Source organism: Pediculus humanus, genomic scaffold (assembly GCF_000006295.1).
Source record: "Pediculus humanus corporis 1103172107775 genomic scaffold, whole genome shotgun sequence".
In the NCBI taxonomy this organism is placed as follows: domain Eukaryota; kingdom Metazoa; phylum Arthropoda; class Insecta; order Psocodea; family Pediculidae; genus Pediculus; species Pediculus humanus.
Window position 1 is genome coordinate 19,384 of NW_002987371.1, and position 15,420 is coordinate 34,803.

Sequence of the window (15,420 nt, forward strand, 5' to 3'; positions counted from 1 at the left end):
TTTTTAATTATTTAAATATCATCGTTAAAAAAATCCGAATACGAGAGTACAATAAAAAAATTTTTTTATTTTCTTCTCTCTCGTTCGTGTTGTGGTGAAAGTTTAAACGATTGAATTCTCTCTCTCTGTCTCTCTCTCTCTCTCTCTCGTAAATGAAATAATAATAATAATAATAATAATAATAATGACGAAACGTAAAATCAACAAACATGGATAAAATTTGTTGTTGGTATTGAAGACGTTACGCAATTTACCATATCTTTTGCTAGAAAATAAAAGAAAGTGTTTTCTTCACACTTGGAAAAAACGAAAAGAATAGAATATTAATCTTAAACGTCGGATTTTTTTTCGAATTTATGGAAAGTAGATTTTGTATGTAGTAGATTTGTTGTTGTTGCGGTGGTGGTGGTGGTGGTGGTGAGGACGAAGAGAGAGAAGAAGTGAGCTGGAGAAAGAAAATAAAAAAAAAACTAAAAGTCGAAAGTGAATTAATTCGTTTAAATAGTTGTATTTGAATATTTTCACTTTTGATACCTTTGGGTTATTTACTTTTTGATTATGCGTCATACGTACGTTGTTATCACTTTATCAAATTCTAGAAATTTCTACGCAGGAAACGTGCACTGGAAAAAAAATTAAAACACAAACAAATAAGCAAGCAAGCAAACGTCGTTAAAAACTTCCAGTTTCAAATTTATAAGAATTTAAAAAAAAATGATAATAATAATCATTATAAAATGATTTTAATCGTTTTTGAAAAGAGTTTTATTATTATTATTATTATTGTTAATGCCGCGGTGTAATTTTGGAACCTCTTGACGTCTGGATACCAGAGAGAGAGAGAGAGAGAGAGGTATCAATGAGTTATAAAATACTCGGGTTTTTTTTTTTTTCAACGGAGTTTCTACCGAGAAAATCTTTTCCAAAAAAAAAAAATTTCGAATCGGTGCCCCCCTCCCCCTTATTCTTCACACGATTAAGTTTGTGATTTTGCATTTGTAACACGAGGTACTACGAAGTACGAAATCGTGACGGATCACTTTATTATTATTATTATCACACGGCGTCCTGTGACCGCAGAATGACTGACTATAGTCACTCACTCACTCACGTGTGAATTATTCGAAATGTTTTATTTTATATTTTCAGAATGGCGAAAGAATCATATGGGAGACTCATCAAGTCACTCTATCTAGAGTTCCTGGATACGGTTTTGGAATTGCCGTTTCCGGCGGTCGGGATAATCCGCATTTTGCCAACGGTGATCCATCGATTGCCATATCGGACGTTCTCAAAGCGGGACCCGCCGAGGGAAAACTCATGTAATTATCATCATCATTAGTATTCGCCGATGATGATGATGATGATGATGATTTTAATTGTTGAAAATTTTGTTTGTTAATTTCCAGGGTTAACGATTGCATCATAAGTGCAAATGGGATATCCCTGGAAAATGTCGAATATGCGAGAGCCGTACAAGTTTTGAGGGATTCGGGTCACACGGTCGCGCTCACAGTTCGAAGAAAAATAATTCTTCCGGCTCCTCAGCCACACACTCTAAGAGTTCAACTCAATAAAACTAAAAAAAAAGATGGTGAGTGTCTGCCTCTCTTCTTATTTTCAGTTTTAGTTTTTTTTGACTTGGAAATCAATTCTGGTTTCCTCGTGTAATTTTGCGGTTGTCAAAATGTGAGAGAGAAAAAAAAAAATTCAATTTCAAATTTTTTTCATCGATTATGGTTGGTCGGTTGTTGGTTTTTGCAAATACCTTATTATTATCATTACAGATTTCGGTTTAGTCCTCGGTTGTAGGATTTACGTTCGGGAATTCACGAGGCAGGACAAGGAAAATTCCGTTCAAGAAGGTGACGTCCTATTGAAAATAAACAATCACAGCACGGACGGTTTGTCGTTGAAGGAAGCGAGGAAATTAATTGAAAACACAAAAGAGAAACTTAGTTTGGTCGTGAAAAGGGAAAGGAGGCCGGGATCGGGACCGGGACCGGGATCGGGACAGCAGGAAAATGCAACGAATAATAATACCAAAGGTATTACATAATAATTTTATTCGGGAACGTTAATATTAAACAACAAGGATAGAAAAAAATATGATGTTTAAATATCCTTACAGATTCTCAAGGGAATTATCTGGAAAATTTTTCTGGTGCCAATTACCCGACACAAAATTTATACGTTCAACCACCCACGCGTCACGCTCACCAACAACATTTCGACGATAAAAGCAATTTAGCACCTCGCGGCCGATCGCGGGGTCCCCTTTTAAACGACGTCAGCCTGAGTCAATTGGACAGACCCTCGACCCCTCAAAACTCGGCCGGAAATCATCATGCACATAGCAGGTCGAGGAGCGGTCTCGAAGAACCCCCGAGACCTCCACCGCCAAGAACCGAAGGTGATGATTATTTATTTATTTATTTTTTTATTAATAAAAATTAACGTGACGTCATTTTTCCTTTTTTCCTTTTTTGCAGACTATTACAGCAGTCGGAGGCAATTGTACGAGGATGATTTACTTCGTTCTAAACATCCTGTGTGAGTAATAAAAAAATTTTTTGCTCGAAGCAACAAAAAAAAAAAAAGTCAAAGTCAATAATAATGGTTATTGTAAATATTTATTTTTTTCCTTCTTATTCTTTTTATTCTTGTTAAAAGGCCCGATCCACGGTTTATATCATTCCAAAAAGACGGTTCCGTAGGGATTCGTTTAACTGGAGGAAATGAATCTGGAATATTTGTTACCGCCGTTCAACCTGGAAGTCCTGCTTCCCTACAAGGACTTCAACCCGGAGATAAAATATTAAAGGTTTGAACCGATCCTGGCTTCTTTTTCTTTTGGGAAAATTTTTTGTTAATTTTTTTTTGGTTCCGGTTAGGTTAATGACATGGACATGAAAGGTGTCACGCGTGAGGAAGCCGTTTTATTTTTGCTGAGCCTTCAAGACCAAATTGATCTCATTGTACAGCACAGAATGGACGAATACGAACAAGTCGTACAATCTCAAAGGGGAGATTCATTTTACGTAAAGTGAGTTTTTAATAATAATAATAATAATCAGAAGACGATTATTATTATTATTATTATTTTTAAGGCATTACTCCATTTTGTTGTTATGAATTTTTTTAGAGCGCATTTCAATTACGATCAACCGAACAAGGGAGAAATGTGTTTTAGAAAAGGTGACGTGTTTCGAGTTGTCGACACTTTACACAATGGCGTCGTAGGATCGTGGCAAGTTTTTAGAATAGGTATACAAAGGTTTTTTCAAATTTGTTTTTTATAAATTTATTTTAACAATAATGAATAATGAATAATACGTATTAAAAATTAAAGGTCGAAATAATCAAGAAGTTCAAAAGGGAATAATTCCGAATAAGGCAAGAGCTGAAGAATTGGCGACGGCGCAATTTAATGCCACGAAAAAAGAATTGTCGGCATCGGAAAGTCGTGGAAGTTTTTTCAGGAGACGACGAAACAGTCACAGACGTTCGAAATCTCTCAGCAGGGTAAAACAGATAAGAAAACAAAAGAATTTTCTTTTTTTTTTTATATTTAAAATATTTTTAACTGTTTTTTTTTGTCATTTAAAAAAAAGGATCACTGGGACGACGTCGTGTTTTCCGACAGCATAAGTAAATTTCCGGCATACGAAAGAGTTTTCCTTCGTCATCCGGGATTTATAAGGCCGGTCGTGCTTTTCGGTCCCGTCGCGGACATTGCCAGAGATAAAATATTGAAAGATTTTCCAGATAAATTCACGTCTCCCCGTAGGTTTTTCTTTTTTTTTTTTTTTTTCTGTCGTTAATTGGAAGGGTGGTAAAAATATTGATGGTTAACGGGGAAATTTTTTGTTGTTGTTCAGAACTCGATAACAACATGGAAGATGCGCCGAAAAGTCAAAAATCATCTGGAATAATACGTTTGTCGGCCATAAGGGAAATCATGGACAGGGGAAAACACGCTCTGCTGGACATAACTCCGAACGCCGTGGATCGTTTGAATTACGCTCAATTTTATCCCATCGTCATTTTCCTAAAAGCGGAAACGAAACACGTCATCAAAGAGCTTAGATCGGCCGTGTCCAAGTAAGTCGTGTGTGTGTGTGTGTGAACGCACTCACGCCCACGCACACATTTCAATTATTAATTAATTAATTAATTACTATAAATTTATAAAAAATAATTCTTATTTATTTTTTGCAAGTACTGCATTCGGCTTCTTAAACTGGTGAGTAAACAACAACAAAAAAAAAAAAAAAAAAACAATAAGAAAGCAAATTAAAAAAAAAAAAAAAAAAAAAAAGAAAAGAAAAGATAGGAAAAGGTTTCGAGGATTTAATAATATTATTAATAATAATAATAATAATAATAAAGGGTTGTTTTGTGTATTGACGAAAAAAAAACTGAAAATCAGTGTGCGGTGGGAAGGGAAAAAGTGCTAAAGGAAAAAAGAGGGAATTGGGGGCAATGTGGACGATGAATTTTTTTTTTTTGAGTGAGTGAGAGATCTTTTTTTAAAAAAAAAAAAAAAAAAAAAAAAATGGTGGCGGACGATTTATTTTTGACGATCATTCATTCATTCATTCATTCATTCATTCATTCACTCACTCATTCATTATTTATTCATCGTTACGGAAATATTTTTATATGTATTTGCTTTTTTTTTTATTATTATTATTATTTTCTTCGCCGTAACTTTGATACTCACCCGGAAAATTTAAAAAAAAAAAAAATTTACGGGACGAGGGGGTTGGTCGAGGGGATCGGTTGTGGTTTTGTAGCCTTTATATCAAATAATAATAATAATAATAGTAATAATAATAATAATAATAAAACGGATTTGATAAAGTACGCGAGTACTCTACGCGTTGATTTGTTTACTTACGAATTTGAGAGAATATGCATAGAAAAGGGGAAAGAGATGCGGTTGGTTGCATGAAGAAGCTTTAATGATTATTATTATTATTATTATTATTATTATTATTATTATTATTATTATCATTTTCCCCCCCCCCTTGTAAAAAGTAAATAAGATGTCAAAATGTCGAGAAATGTGTCCGTAAGCGAAACAACATTTGTTTTTTTTAACATTTTCACACAGTTTTTGTATATATTAGAAAAAAAAAATTTTTTTCATAAAAGTCATCGCTTTTCTCTCTTTCTCTCTCTCTCTCTTTCTCTATCTCTCTTTCTCTCTCTTTTATGGTCATAAAACAAACGAAAATGATTTTAATTTTAGGGGATCGCATAAGAGCAGCAAAAAATTACTTGAACAATGTCAAAAATTGGAAAAAGTTTGGGGTCACACTTTTTCTTGTTTTATCACGTTGACTAGTCCGGAATCCTGGTATAGGAAACTTCGAGAATTGATCGATAAACAACAAACGTCACCGGTTTGGATGAGCGAGACGAAAGTAAGTTGAAAAATATTTTTTTTTTTTTTTTTTTTTTTTTTTTAGATCGAAAACAACAACAGCAACAACAGCAACAACAGCAACAATAATAATAATAATAATAATTTTGTTTTTGTGTTTTGCTGCGTCGGGTCGATTCGTCCGGGGGGGAGGGGTGGGAGGGAGGGAGGGATGGAGGTTTTTAGAATTTTCTTTACATTGACGATTTCTTATTTTTTTTTTTTTTTTTTTTTTTTGTAGCCGGTCGAAATCCCGTCAGACGTTTACTTTCGAGTGTGTCCCACGTCGCGATATATCGAACCTATCGAACGAGGGATTCAATCGTATCGAAACAGTGCATCCGTTACTCACATATCACCCCCCCTCCCGTCCGAACCATCTTACGAAACATTGACTCCCACAATGATTCAAAGCAAATCCGATTGTTGCATTAACCGTTATTCCGTCATAACCGAACAATTTTTCGGTTTCATATAAGAATCATCGGAAAAGTTTCCCCCCCCCGTCTTATTCCCGTCATTTTTTCCCTCGTTTTTCCCCCACCGATTGTTTCTTTTGTCTTGGTAGTTGTTCCTTTTTGTTTGTTGTATTTGTTGTCGTTGTCGTCCTCGTCCTCGTCGTCGTATTAGTAGTTATTGTTGTCTTGTGATTTTTTTAAAACAATTTAATTGTTTGTTGTTCGCATGATGATTAATTTTATTTATTTATTTGTTTGTTTGTTGCATGTTTGTCTGCTCCTTTTTATAATTATATTATAAAATTAATATAATAAGACTGAAAACGAGGGCAATCATACTCAAAACGTAATAAAAATTTTTATATTTTAATAATAATGATAATAATGGATGTTTTTCTACGTATATTAATAAACAAGTAAAAATATTTAGCGTTTACGTGTTATAATTATACCGGATATGGTAATTTAACGTTTTTACGTTGCGGTGTCACTCGTAATAATTTAATTATTATTATTATTATTATTATTATTATTATTATTTATTTTGACAGGGTGACTTAATTAAATTAAGCGTCTAATTAAAAAAATTTTTAACATTTAAACGGAAAAAAAAAATAAATAAATAAGCAGGGAAAAATGTGTGTGAGAGAGAGAGAGGGAGGGGGGGGGTCTCCATGATATTTTTTTGTATTTTCCTGCTTATTATATAAAATATTGTGTATTGTTATGATAATGTGGGACAACCATAATTTTTTTTTTATGTACGCATGATAATTATTTGTAATAAAATAATGTATGTTTTATTTGGCTGTGTTGTTGCCAACATACGAAAAAAAAAAAAAAAAAGGAAAAAAATACACGTCAAAATGCATGAATAATATCTTTTCCAGGGCTTTTGTCAGATTTTTTTTTTTTTTACATGTATTATTATTATTATTATTTTTTTTTTTTTTTGTTTTTGTGTGTAGCACACGCTTTGTTAAATACGTATATATATACATTGAACCCTTTGTTTTTTAGCCCGAAGAAGCCCTGTCCGATGACTTCCTATTTCCAATGACATCTCGATTTTCATACGCGTCTTCTCCGGAAAGTGACCTAGACCTTTCACCCGAACCGCGTACCGGGTTGCAACAAACGCGTCCAAGGGGACTAGTGAAAAGCTCTAGCGATCCGAGCATAGCGACCCAAGACGACATACCTTCGTACAATGCTCCGCCGCCCTACGCCCCGCCGAACGGATACCAGCAAATCATACAAGAATTAGATTACGGACGGAGTGGCGGTTTGGGAAGAGGAACGGGTGGTGGTGGTGGAGGGGGAGTCGTCGCACCACCGGATAAACAAAGGGATAAATATCCTCTCACTCCGCCAGATCGTCAAGCTGCTCCCGAACTTCCGCCGAGAATCGATCGGACGAACAAACCTCCGAGAGCGAATATAAATGCTTCGAGGTTAGGAGGGAGAGAGAGAGAGACAGAGGAGATTAATTTTCTTTTTTTCTCCATTGCGTTCGATATACGTTTCTTATTATTATTATTATCATTGTTGATTTTCAGGACGGGTCAGGATAAATTATTTGGTAAAGATGGCGGTCCTCCTTCACCGACGGATCCTCCCAATTACATAAATGCAACGCCGCACATGAGAGCTCCAAGTTCTTCGTTGGAAAGACACAATAACAATGTCAAAACCGTGAGTTTGTATAATTTATATCACATCCGGTATCCGATATCCGGTTTTCAAAATTTTTAACGATTTTTTTTTTTTTTTTGTATGTTCGGAGCAGAACAGTAACAGTTACGATTCCATGTCGTCCTACGATTCATATAATAATCGCTTCGGTCCAAATGCTCACGACGATTTGAAATCGAGTAATAATAATAATAATAATAATCCATCTCCTCGCTCACACGATCCGTACAGGTTCACAAGATCGACAGCTCAACCGTTATCGAAAGAAGTTATACCGCCTAGTAATAATAATAATGGAAAACTTCAAAATTCGGATTATCAGAAATACAGGTAAGGGGGGAAGGGAAGGGGAAGGGAAAGGGGAGGGATCGATCGCATGTAATAATAATAATAATAACTATAATTGTATTTTTGGTTTAATAGGGGTCCGGAATATGGAAAACCCGCACCTCCTCCGAAAACGGCAAATCACAAACCCGTACCTCCTCCGAAACCTAAAAATTACAGGCCGCCACAACAACCGCCAACGGACCAATCGTGGGGTTCTTCGAATCATCATTCCAGTAATTTTTTTTTTCTAGAATTCCTCCATTCCTGTGAAACGTCACGACGACAAATAATTATTAACTTTTTTAGGTCAAAATGACATGAATCATTGGGGTCCACCGGGCGCGACAAGCAATCACAATCACGACGGTCAGAGAAGTCAATGGAGGCATCCAGCATCTCCTCCGGGAACCATGGCTAAAGATCATTACCAACACGCAAAATCTTATTCTTTAGCCGGCGGAGTAGACGGAAACAATTATTCTCATTCAATACATCACAACGGGGTATAAATCATCGTCCATTTTCATTTTTACGTCGTGAAAATCAAAAAAGAAAAAAGAAAATTCTGACGAAATTATTATTATTATTATTATTATTTTTTTTTTTTTCTTCTTTAAAGAATTTATCACCTGGAAAATATTCCGACGTCGATATGAACAACATGAAAAGTGACATGATATCTCCGACAATATCTCCAAATCGTAATTCACAATATTATTATAACATGAGCCCACATTCCAGACATCAGGATCCGCCGTATTCGTTAAAGTAATTTTCATAATGATGATGATGATGATGATGATGATTGAATGAATGATTGATTGATTGATTGATTAATTTTTTTTTTCGTTTCACGATTCAGTCACAACGGAGGACCCGGACACAATCGCGAAGTTAGCGGACTCGATTTGGCAAATAGAGAACAAAGAGGAAGCGCTTTCGAATTGTATAAGAAACCACATTATTTGGAACATAACATGAGGTGAGTCTTGCGTCGTCATCATCATCATCATTATTATTATTATCATCATCATCATCATCGTGGATGTATTATCATGACTCGGTGACGTCACGTTTTTAACGGGACGACTGGAAAAAATTCGATTTGTTTCTTTCGGAAAAAAAAAGAAAACTTTGGATGATGGGGCCTGCTCTCTCTCTCTCTCTTTCTTTCTCTCTTTTTCTCACTCTCACTCTCTTTCTCTCTCTCTCTCATTCTCGAAAATAATCGAAAAGGAAAATTATCATCACGTCACGTGACAGGGCCTCAACATCATTTCCATAATTAATAATATTTTTATAATTTTTTAATTAGGTTTTTTTCTTGTTTCGAATTAAAAAAATTAAAAAATTATTTATTTATTTATTTATTTATCATTACGTCATCATTTTTGCTAGATATTAATAATAATAATAATAATAATAATAAATCTAACTTTTTAAAGAAGAGTCTTATTCATGAGTGGCGCTTTTTAATTAACGCAGGGATAGGGGTATGGTGAATGGAAAAGGCAATGGGGGGGTTGTGGCAACGGCTAGAGGGATATTCACTCACGAGGGGGGAGTCCTTGAAAATCAAGAAACGGGAGTGTCCCTTCGTGTCCCTCCCGGTGCCATACCTCACGGTGTTCAGCAAGAAATTTACTTCAAAGTCTGCAGGGCGAACGAGGCACATTTGCCGCCTCTTGACGCCGATCGAGGTAGGTTTTTGTTTTTCTTTTCTCTATTCCGTTCATTCATTCATTCATTCATTCATTCAGTTCGGTTCGGTATTTCTTCCACCTCCCCCTTCCCCTCCCCAACGTGAGTTCGAGGCACTTCTCATAAGTTTTTTTGTTTTTTTTTTTTGAATTTGTTTTCCAGGTGAAACGCTATTAAGTCCTTTGGTCATGTGCGGTCCTCAGGGTTTGAAATTCGGCATACCCGTCGAACTTCGTCTTCCACACAGAGCGGCAAACGATGACAACGATTGGTCACTCGCACTTCAAGCGGGATCACCGTCGAAATGGCAAAAAGTCGTTTTGGACACGGGAATCGTGGATTCGAGAAATTCAAACAGCGTCTCCGTCATGGTCGATCATTTTTAAATGAATGGACGCGAGTAGCGTAGCTGGTGCCACGATCGATTTCATATTAATTAACCTGCTCTCTATCTCACTCTCTCTCTCTCTGTCTCTCTATCTCTCTATCTTATTTAATATTTGTCGCTCTGTACTTTTATTTCCTCCCCCTCCCGCTCCCCGCTCTCTCCCCTCCTCGCCGCAGCCATTTTTTCCAACTTTAAGTTTTGTATTTTTTTTTTTTTTTTTAAATTTTAGTTGAAATTGTTGTAGATTATTTAAGTTATGTAAATACGTGACGTAATCAATTCAAAATCGTACGGAAGTGTAATGACGTCATCGTGACGGAGTCATCGGATGGGCTCAGGATGCTGCTGCTGAAAAGTATCCTGATGAAGAAGGATGCTGAGAAGCAGCAGCAGCATCCGCACCCATGATGATGACGTAGATGACGATGACGACGATGACGATGCAACGAAGTTCGATTATTATTATTATTATTATTTTTAATATTATATTTAATAATAATAATTTTTAAACTAATTGTTACAGTATAGTTTTTAGTTTTTGTACGAAATTTTTTTTTTTTTTTTTTTTTGTTTGAAAAAATAAAAATGAAACGTACCTACGTACCTATCTACCTGTTTACCTACACCGTAGGACAAATGAAAAGCATTTTCGTGCTGCCTTTTTCTCCCTCAGAATTTACCGGAATTTAATTTTTTGGAGGGAGGGAGGAAGTTAATGATAATGACGTGCCGCGTAACGAATCGTTTTCAGGTACGTTTTTTTTAATTGAAAAAAAGAAAAAAGAAAATTTTGTACCTTATTATATGAAAAAAAAAAAAAAATGATAATGATAATTTTTTTAAATAAAACTTTTTGTACGCGTGCGAGCCTACGTGCGTGCGTGCGTTTGTATGTAAGTGCGTGCGTGTGCGTGTATGCGTACGTGCGTGCGTATATTCTTTTTTTTAATATCAATATAATTATATTTTAAAATTGTATTTGATTTATTTTAATTTTTTTTACGATTTCCTTAAACCTTTATAAGAAAAAAAAGAAAAAAAAGAAAAAGTCAATCAATAAAATTTTCCGAAAGATTGGAAAGAAAAAAAAATTATTAATGGCGAACAATTACAACAAATAAATAAATAAATAAGTAAATTTTACCTTATTAAATTGTCCTACGTCGTAATAATAATAATAATAATATTCACAAACGGAAAATTTTTTCCCGACAAATCACAAAAAAAAAAAAAAACAAATAATATTTCAACACGAAACCGAATTAAAAACAATCGTTTTTTAAAATAATAATAATAATAATAAAACGTTTTTAAATTAATAATAATAATAATAATACCCGGATAAAAAAAAAATATAAAAAAGAGAGAGAAAAAAAATAATAATAATAAAGCAGAAGATAAAAAAATAAAATAAAAAAAAGTGTGTAAGAAAGAAAGAAAGAAGGAAAAAAAAGAAGAAAAAAAAAAATTTTCTTCTGCTGCTCCTGCTCCTGTTGTTGATTTTTTAATTTTCCCGAGCAAGAAAAAAAAGAAAAAGGAAAAAAAAAAGGAAAAAGAGAAAAGAAAAGAAAAATTCATGATTGGTTAAAAAAATTTTCAAAATACTCCCCTTTTCATTTTTTTAACCAATCAAAACGTTAGTAAATAATTTTCCTGGGCGTGGTTTAATTTTTTACATTTTCACGTGCATGCACTCTTTAATACCTTCTTCTTCCTTTTTTTTTTTTTTTTTTATGGGAATCTCATCAATAATATGAAAAGATACAAACAAGAAGTGAATGAATTCAAGTGAAAACATTTTTTCAAATCCATAATTTTTTATTTATTTATTTGTTATTAACAATAATAATACTCACCGTTGAGTAGTAGTAGTAGTAGTAGTAGTATTCTATCCTTCTTCCCCTCCTTGTGTTTTAAATATGTGATTTGTGTGAAAAAAAACCAAATTTTTTTTTACAAGTGGGGGATTCCCTTAAAAGAATGGTAAGTTTATTGCAATATATTTAATAAATTGTTGTCGTTGTTGTTGTTTGTTGTTTGTTGTTAACACCTTGTAAACAAAAATTTTCATTTTGATAATGGATAATTATATAAACAAACGTGAGAGAAAGAGAGAGAGAGAGAGAGAGAGAGAGAGATAGGGAAAAAAAAGAAAATTTTTTTCTTATTTTGGAGCATTAACAAAAGATATTTTTATCATCATTATCTGATTTTGATTATTTGAAAAAAAGGTTACAGCTGATGATGATGATGATGATGATGTGTTGTTCTTGTTAGTTTGTTTTAGCACCGTATGAAGCCTTTTAGTTTAATTGGGTTTTTACACAGCTTGACATCGTTTACTACTATCATCAGTTTTACCTGTTTTTTTTTTTTTTTTGTTTGGAAAGAAAGAAAAGAAAAAAGAAAATTTTAACAAAAGGTTTTTCTTTTGTTTTGTTTTAACCTCACACCCCACACCCCACAGCCCCCCCCCTCAAAACACTTTTAAAAATTCGTTAAAATTGTTGTTTTGATTAATGAAATTTTTTTTTTTTTTTATTCGACAGCAAACATTTATTGTTGTTGTTTGTTTTTACAAATTTAAAATATTTTTTTTTGATTTCCTTTTGCTTAGTTTTTCTATTTTGAATGATTCAATTTTGAAAAAGTAGAAATTAAATAACGTTAAAGAAAAAAAAAAAAAAAAAAAAAAGTTTCAGAGGGTAAAAGAAAAAGAAAAGTTGAAAAAAATTTCAATATTTTTTTTTTTCTTCTTTTCTCTCCCTCTTTGGAAATATTTTAACCTAATATTTAATAATAACGAGAAAATTAATGGAAAATTTCATTTCTTTTAAATCGATTTGTTTATAAAATTTTCTTAGTTCCGTTTCCGGTTCAAGATTGTTCTATTTCCGGAATGATGATTCGAACGTAAAGTCGTCAGATTCAAAGGAGACAAATGCATTTCAATATTTCTTATGTTTCTCTCTCTCTCTCTTTCTCTCTCTCTTTTTCTCTTTCTCTCTCTTTTTTTAATATAAAGAATTTTTTCGTTTTTTAAATATTTTTTATTTAGGATAACGGTTTTGGAAGCTCACATTCTTCTAATTACGTCGGGTCATCAATAAGATCAAAAACGGAAAATGATGATGATGATTGCGTTTCCGGTGTTGGAATCCACGAAAAAGGATCTCATACATCAGAAGGTGATTTTTTAATTCTATAAATTTAATCGTTAATTAATAATTTCTGTAAAAATTTCGTTTGTTAAAAAACATTTTTCGTATGAACGAAAAAGATTTGTTTACAATAACAACAAAAAAAAAACCCGCCAAAATTTTTATTTTCGTTCTCATCTAAAGCCACGATTTTTTACGTTAAATTTTAAATATGTACGTTATAGGGTTTGCTTTTTTATGGAGCGTTTATGAAACTTCGTTAACCATCATCGTAGTTAATTTATTGTTATTTTATTTATTATAAATAATAAATAGATAATTAATTATTAAATTTTTTATTTATATTTGATTATTAGGAACCATATTTCAAGAACTTAGAAGTCCTTGGATTCAAGAAAGTAAGTTAATTAACAATCAAATTCATTTTTATGTTTCTTATTTGTTGTTGGTGGTGACGTTTTTTCACTGTCATTATTATTATTATTTTTTTGTTTTATGTTCATATCATCGATGCATATCGTTAATAAATAATCGTTAATTTAAATTAGTCGAATATAAATCTCTGAATTTATGGTCTGATTTCGTGGCAACAGCTCACCATACCTTTGCAATCCCACCAAACTGATAACAGTACCTTTTTATGAATGTGAATGTCAGCCTTAGAAGTTGTTGGTGTTTGTTTCCCTTGCCTAGACCAGAATATATTCGACAAAATGTTATCATAGACAACCCACTTTTCATCTCCGGTGACCATCCTTTCAAAAAAGGGTCATTCGCATTGCGTTTAAGAAGCATATCACAAAGACCAAGTTGCCTAATTAACTCACACTCCCCAAGGTTATGGGTCAACCTTCTTTTGGTACCCAAGAAGCCGCACGTATGTGACACATCTACCTTCTTTGCAATGCCCCTTGTCAAACTATGCCGATCATAATCAATGAGGGTCTTTATTTAGTCATTCTCAACCTCCACTAAAAGCCCAGAGCTATCCTCATCTTTCAAAGAAAAATCTCCGGAATTTTGACACTGCCATTCTTTTAAGGTTTCATCACCCTACACAGCCCACAACTTTTTATGAACTTGTGAAGCATTGACACACCCTTTCAAAAAAGGAAAATGTGGAGGAAATGCTAGCTTTGGCTCCCCATTGGCTTTAAATGTCTTTTCCTCACACACAATTTAAGAGTTCCATGAAATTTTGGTACCGAATGTTACAGAAGGAACCAAGTAGTAACCTATCAAAAGTTCTTCTTGTCTGTGCAAAAATGTAAACAAACTCATGAACAAACTATCTGTTGGTGGAAAATCCATAATTATAATTACTGGCCAACCCAATAATAAAATTAATTGTAAAATTTTATTGAAAAGAATTTTCCAAAAGAAGAAAATGGAAAATCAATCAAATCTACATGAAACATATTTTCAAATAATCAATAAATCATAATTGATAACTTACATATAAAAAAATAAATTTAAAACAAAACCAAAAAAAATTTCATTATCATTATTGACATTTATAAATGTGTGTGTGTTTGTGTTTGTTTGTTTGTGTGTCTTTTTCTTTTGTTGTAAAATAATCTCAAATATCAGGTAATGTAAATAATAATAATAATAATAATAATTAAGTTTTGAAAGGGATATAATACAGTGAAAATAAATTTAAAGTGATTAAAGGGAGAATAATGAGGTTGTGATGATGATGGTGATGGTAGTGGTGGTGGTGAGGGTGGCGGAGGTGGTGGTCGTTGACAATCCCTTGAAATGACTAATCATGTTTACTTATATGTGTGTATGTGTGTACACCCTGTTTCTATTTACTTTATTAAATTGTCATATCATCCCCAATTAACCAACCACCAATTTCTAATGGTCAATGGTTCTCATTGGTTTTTAATTTCATTAAATCATATTATTATTATTATTATTAAAACATTTTTTCAATAAGGTAAAAGGTAAATTTTTTGTTTAATTGACCTATGAACTTGAAGAAAATAATAATAATAATAATAATTTGACATAAATATTGTCCTTGAAATATTTTGTGAAAAAAAAAAATCAATAAAAAAATTGAATAAGTTTAATGAGAAAAAAAAGTAATAATAATAATAATAATAATAATTCAATTCAAGTTAAAATTTATTATTATTATTATTATTATTATTATTATTATTATTATTTTCTGTCACACTATTTGTCAACATCATGAATGATGTTGTTGGAGAAGGACAAAAAAATGAAAAAGAATAAAATCAAGTT

The 15,420-nt window shown here is 32.9% G+C and overlaps 1 protein-coding gene across 1 annotated transcript; it reads left to right on the forward strand.

Moving 5' to 3' along the window:
- Positions 1-1,081: 1,081 nt before the first annotated feature.
- Positions 1,082-10,001, forward strand: Phum_PHUM359090 (tight junction protein tama, putative; the record flags this gene model as incomplete). Its single annotated transcript, XM_002427953.1, has 22 exons — positions 1,082-1,111; positions 1,150-1,322; positions 1,410-1,594; positions 1,788-2,048; positions 2,132-2,413; positions 2,493-2,553; positions 2,674-2,824; positions 2,895-3,046; positions 3,146-3,267; positions 3,353-3,525; positions 3,615-3,786; positions 3,882-4,104; positions 5,258-5,432; positions 6,910-7,343; positions 7,449-7,584; positions 7,676-7,914; positions 8,008-8,147; positions 8,221-8,417; positions 8,534-8,682; positions 8,777-8,896; positions 9,400-9,614; positions 9,778-10,001. 22 exons carry the CDS (start codon positions 1,082-1,084, stop codon positions 9,999-10,001), a joined length of 4,014 nt encoding a protein of 1,337 aa, XP_002427998.1.
- Positions 10,002-15,420: the final 5,419 nt, after the last annotated feature.